The sequence below is a fragment of the Egretta garzetta genome, unplaced genomic scaffold, assembly GCF_000687185.1.
Source record: "Egretta garzetta isolate BGI_Z169 unplaced genomic scaffold, ASM68718v1 scaffold324, whole genome shotgun sequence".
NCBI classification, from domain to species: Eukaryota; Metazoa; Chordata; class Aves; order Pelecaniformes; family Ardeidae; genus Egretta; species Egretta garzetta.
In genome coordinates, this window is record NW_009259426.1 from 97,781 (window position 1) to 102,806 (window position 5,026).

General features: G+C 55.6%; 1 protein-coding gene across 1 annotated transcript in view; it reads right to left on the reverse strand.

Moving 5' to 3' along the window:
• Positions 1-4,056, reverse strand: part of LASP1 (LIM and SH3 protein 1) — a 28,107-nt gene extending 24,051 nt beyond the window's left edge. The window contains exon 1 of the mRNA XM_035892602.1: positions 3,956-4,056. Coding sequence (XP_035748495.1) covers positions 3,956-4,011 — 56 coding nt within the window. The 5' untranslated portion in view covers positions 4,012-4,056. The remainder of the gene's footprint in view (positions 1-3,955) is intronic.
• Positions 4,057-5,026: the final 970 nt, after the last annotated feature.

The following is a 5,026-nucleotide window of genomic DNA, read 5'->3' on the forward strand; positions in this document are numbered from 1 at the left end:
TGTCAGATCCTCCATCCGATCCCCCGGGACACATCCTCCGGCACAGGGGCCACCGCCACACCGGGTGTGGTTTCTCTGCAAGGAAAGTCAGCTCCTTGATGGGAAGCTGAAGTCACACAAGTACGGGGGATGGAGGGAGCGGGGACCCCGCCGACAGACGTAAGGTATTTCTGGCAGTCTCGCTTAGCCCTTGGTCCCCGTTTTGGGGGGAGGGAGAAGAAATGCAGTTTAGCCAGGGGGATGTGGAGATGCAGCACCACAGCGGTTTGCTCGTGGGCCTGAGCCAGGGCTACGGCGAGGGCGAGCAGAGGGTCCCGGCCGGCAGCACCATCTCCCCGTCACGTTCAAACAAAGGATGCTGCGCTGTCAGGGCTGCCTCTCCTTGGTGGGGGAGGCGGGACCGCTGAGCAAGGAGGCCATTAGCTTCCTGCCAGCAAGGCTGCAGCAGCAAGGAAATTAAAAAAAAAAAAACACAAACCAACAACCCAACGCAGCACGGTGGGGTGTGCAGGCAGCAGAGACAGCCCCTCTGATCAGCCGTGCGCCGGCGGCACGGGATGCGCATGCAGCCAGAGCGGGGCTTTCCAAGCGGGGATCCATCCGACACGGCAACCGCTCGTACGTCAGCACGAGTTCAGGCAAACCCACGGCTCCGAGGTAAAGGCTGACCTGAGGTCTTGCCTAGATGTCCTCAAGGGAGAGGAGCAAAGCAACCTGGTAGCCAAGAGAGGCAGACGAGGAGCCTCTGGCCCAGGATGCTGCTCCTCTTGCCCACCTCAACGCAGCTCCGCGCCTGGGCGTACGCCAGCTCCTCTCTGCATTTCAAGCAGCGGCGCTGCCCAGGGATGTCTCTGAAGCCGCCGGCTCCCCAGACCGAAATACACAGCAGCTTTGAACTCTCAGACAGGATTTTCAAGGCACAGATTTGCGCTGCAGGCTGAGCCGCTGCCAAGGCAAAGGGGAGCTGGCAGTCACCGGGGTCCTGCTGCTGCAGGGACCACCTCCATTTGGGACCCACAGCTAAGGGACACAGCCCCATGCCCCAGCCTCAGCCCTGCCAGCTGCGGCACAGAGCTCTGTTATCCCTTCAGCTCAAGGAGTAAGAAATTAAAGCCTATATATAATGCATATTTTGGAGCAGCTGGTCCCCCGAAACCCCCATGTGGTCTTGCCTGTCCTTTGCAGCCCAAGGTCTCCCCCACCCTTCATTTGCAGAAGCATCAAACTTCACCTGGTTATTGCCCCTCCTCCACTTCTACCTCTTTCAGTTCAAAGTGCTCATGTAAAGAGATGAGCCCAGCCTTGAACGTGGCTTCCAGGGAACAACCAGTCACCCCAGTACCCAGCTGAAGCCAGAAGAGGAACGGCAAGGAGGGTGGAGACGGTCACGTCTGCCACCAAGCAAGTTCCCGACGCTGACGGGCATGGGAGGGCAGAGGGCAGAGTTAACCAGCCACCTTCTTGAAAGGCTTCACACAGATTTATTGCTGGGGTAATGTCAGATAGGGAGGAAGCCCAGCCCTCTTCCTCCTGCTCTCTTGAAGAAAGAAACTCAGGAATTTGGCAGAAGGCCACAGCTCAAACAGAGGAGACCCTGTGCTAAGGCACGTTCAGAAAAGCAGCCTCTTCCCTGCCAGGATAAACGTTGCTTTTCCACCCCCTTCTCGGGGGATCGAAGACGTTGCCCCTCAACTCCAACATCGGCAGAAGCCGTTCGGAAAGGGTGGGCTCCTTCTACGCTGCCCTTTGCCAGGCGCTTGCCTTGCCCAGATGCTTCTTCCCCCACCCCCAGGATGCTCCGGGGGCACCAGCTGAGACAGAATCAAACCCACATCCTCCGGCTGCAGCCTCCCTGCACCCCACGCCTGGGCATTGCGACCGGACAGCCTCCACCCCGGCAAACAAGGGGCCAGCGGCTGCTGGAGGCAAAGCCTCACGTGCCAGCAGTTTTCAGCTGCTCTTGCTTCCCTTCGCTTTAAGGCATAGGCAGGGAAGGTCGGAAAACAAAGCATTTAATGCGGGTTTCTGTGCACAGTTTGAACACCCGGGGCTCCCCTGGGGTAGAGGCAAGACAGGCAGCTGCCTCTTCTTCAGGGAGGCTGTTAAAGGGTTAAGACAAGCAAGCCAGCATCAAAGGGAGTTCTCAGCAAGAGGGGGTTGAGAAACTGAGATGGGTCGGGGTTGCGCAGACTCCTTGGAATCTCAGGAATTTCCCATTATTATCCCACTTCCCTTCCAGCAGCCTGGAGGGAGGGAGCTCAAGAACAGGACCCCAGGCCCATCCCTACGGCCCCAGCACCCGGTGCTCTGCCAGAGCTGGTATCGGGGTGCCCACCATCCAGAGAAGAAAGCTTTGGCTCAGGACACCAAGAAGAGCTCAGGGGCCTTATCTCCTCTGCAAAGCAAGGTCTTGAGCTCACGGATCCCAGGCTGGCTGGACCACCATCACAGTGGGTTGGGAGACCCGCACAGCCCAAGAAGATGCCTCCGTCCAACCCAGTTCACCCTGCCGCAGCCACAGGTTTCCCCCTCTTACTACTCCAGCAAGTTCCCAGCTTCACTTCAGAAGCTGGAGCTCTGTTAGTGCTGGTGGCCCCCATGCAACAACATAACCTGTGGTTATCTGCTGCCTTTCACACCACCCCCACCCCCCTGTATTTCAGGTGGGATCCCAAGACACAACCATCACCAGTCGAAATTTGAATGCTACAAGTCTCATCCCAATCCAACAACAGTTTTGGTTGCGACCCATCCACGGTCATCACCAACACCCAATACCAGCAATCGCCAACCTACGAGAGCTGCAGAAGCTAGGAAGCTTTCGCTAAGGCACCACACGGCTGATGGGTCTCCCTGCTTCTCCTTTCTACTTACCACAGACATTAATAGGGTAATACCCATCTTACAAGGCTGCTGTCAGGATTAATGTTTTTAAGGCACTTTGTGAATGGACCATGCTATACAAGCGCTCAGTAGTATTACGTTATCTAATCTACCTTCTAAGAACTGTTAATGTATAAGAAGCAGCTATGAAAAAAAAAAATCTTATTGCAAAGCTGCTTTATGGACATTAAAAAACATGTCAGGTACGTAGAGCTCAGCGCTTCCCTACGGGCTGAGTGGGGACTGGAGTTCATTATGGAACAGCGGAGCCCAGAAAGCTGGGTGTAATTAAGGGTTCTTCTTGATAAGAAAAAAAAAAACCAACTGGGGGCCAGTGACCATCCACCCCTCAGAAGCAGCTTGAAAGACCCAGGGAAGCGAGCTGAGGTGTGGTACAGGCAGCTGCTCCCGTTGTACCCTGCTCTGCCTCCACCCCCCCGACGCTGCTTGGGAGAAGGATCTTGCACTCGAGCTGCATTTGCCTTCAGAGGCGTTTGCTTTCAGAACACCCAGGGCAAATGCTGGCAGGTTAGGGTGAACGCCCTTGGCCGTGAGCCTGTCCCCAGCAGAGCACGGGCTGCAGTGACACCCGCACCTCTCACCATTTCATGCACCCCGCTCCCCCTGCGCGGAAGGGCATTTCTGCTCCCCAGGCGCCTGTGTTCAGCTGGGGCAGCACAAACACCTTCTTATTTCCCCCCTTCTTCAGGGGGACACAGATTAAGATCAGCTCCATGTAAACACCTGCCTGTATTTGACTTTTATTCACCTTCTGCCTGCCCAAGCTGCAGTCGGAGCTGCATCCATCAGCTGGCATTTAAGCCTAGAAAACTGTTTTAACACCGGCATCAATCGGCACGCGTGACCCCTTCAGCCAGGGCTTCACATGCACTCCCAGCAAGTGCTGCAGAGCGGCAGGGAGAGACTTTCTGCAGAGGTCAGGGTTCCCCGCAACTCATTTCAGGGGGTGAGGACCGGTGCTTAAGCTGGAGGAGGGTCCAGCAAATCCTACAGCATCTCCCCAACTAAACACTTTTCTCCGGGGCAACAAGAGCAGGTAGCAGAGACTTACGCGTTGCAATACGGCTTCTTCTCGTAGCCCTTGTAGTTTTTCATGTTTAGGGTCATCTTGCAGGTCTCGCAGTGGAAACATGCTTTATGCCAGAACTGCAAACAGAGACAAGAGAATCATTAACACGAGTGACTTGCAAAACAGGGCCACGTCCCACTAGGGTCTCCCAACTCAAACGCAGCGGCTCCTCCAGCCTAGAGGTGTCAGCGATAACATCCACGACCCCTGCAAAACCCAGAGGGCAGACAACATTCTTGCTAGTTTAGGACACAAGTAAATCCCCCCCAATCCTCCCAATGCATCTTATCTCAGAGCTGCAAAATTTGTGGCTTGCATTATAGTAGCATCTTGCTTCCTTATCTCCAGAGCAGGAATTCATTTGGCTTGGCCAAACACAGGACAGGAGAAGCCTCCTACTATGGAAGGGGCACAACATAAACCCCATGAGCAGGGAGACTGCCAGCAGAGTTAACGCCTGTGGTTTGCAGGCTTCAAAGTCGCTGCTTTAAGGTTTTTTTTTTTTTTGCTGATGTTAGCCAAGAGATAGCCAGAAGAGCAGGTCAGGTGAGGCTGCACATCGACACCGAGCCAAGGAAGTGAAGGCAGAGAAGAAAAGGTTCTCATGAGAAGCAGACTGCCCAGCACAGATGGCTCGAAGGTTCTCACCGCAGATACCACCCTTCTGCCTGCGACTGCGGGGGCTAACCCCCAACCTCGCAAGCCCTGCGGTCCCAGGGGATGCAGGACCACCCCAAGCACTCCTCAGCCCCCCTCTCCCCACAGCAGGGCTGTCAAGAGCCACGGCCACCCTTGCCAGTGCTGCATCCTAACGCAGGGCAGGGCTGGGAGACAGCAGCAGGGAAGAGGAGCTGCTAAACCTGACATTTTGGTGAAAGAAGTTTTTGCATCCTCTCACACAGCTTTTGCAGCCTCAAGCTGACCCCACAGCCCAGCTGGGGTCTGTCACCCAAACACAGCCGCACGGCAGCACAGCTCTCCTCTTAACCAGCGAGGCACATGCAGAGTCAAGGCTAAAGAGATACTCCCCGAAATTCAGATCATGACCCTACA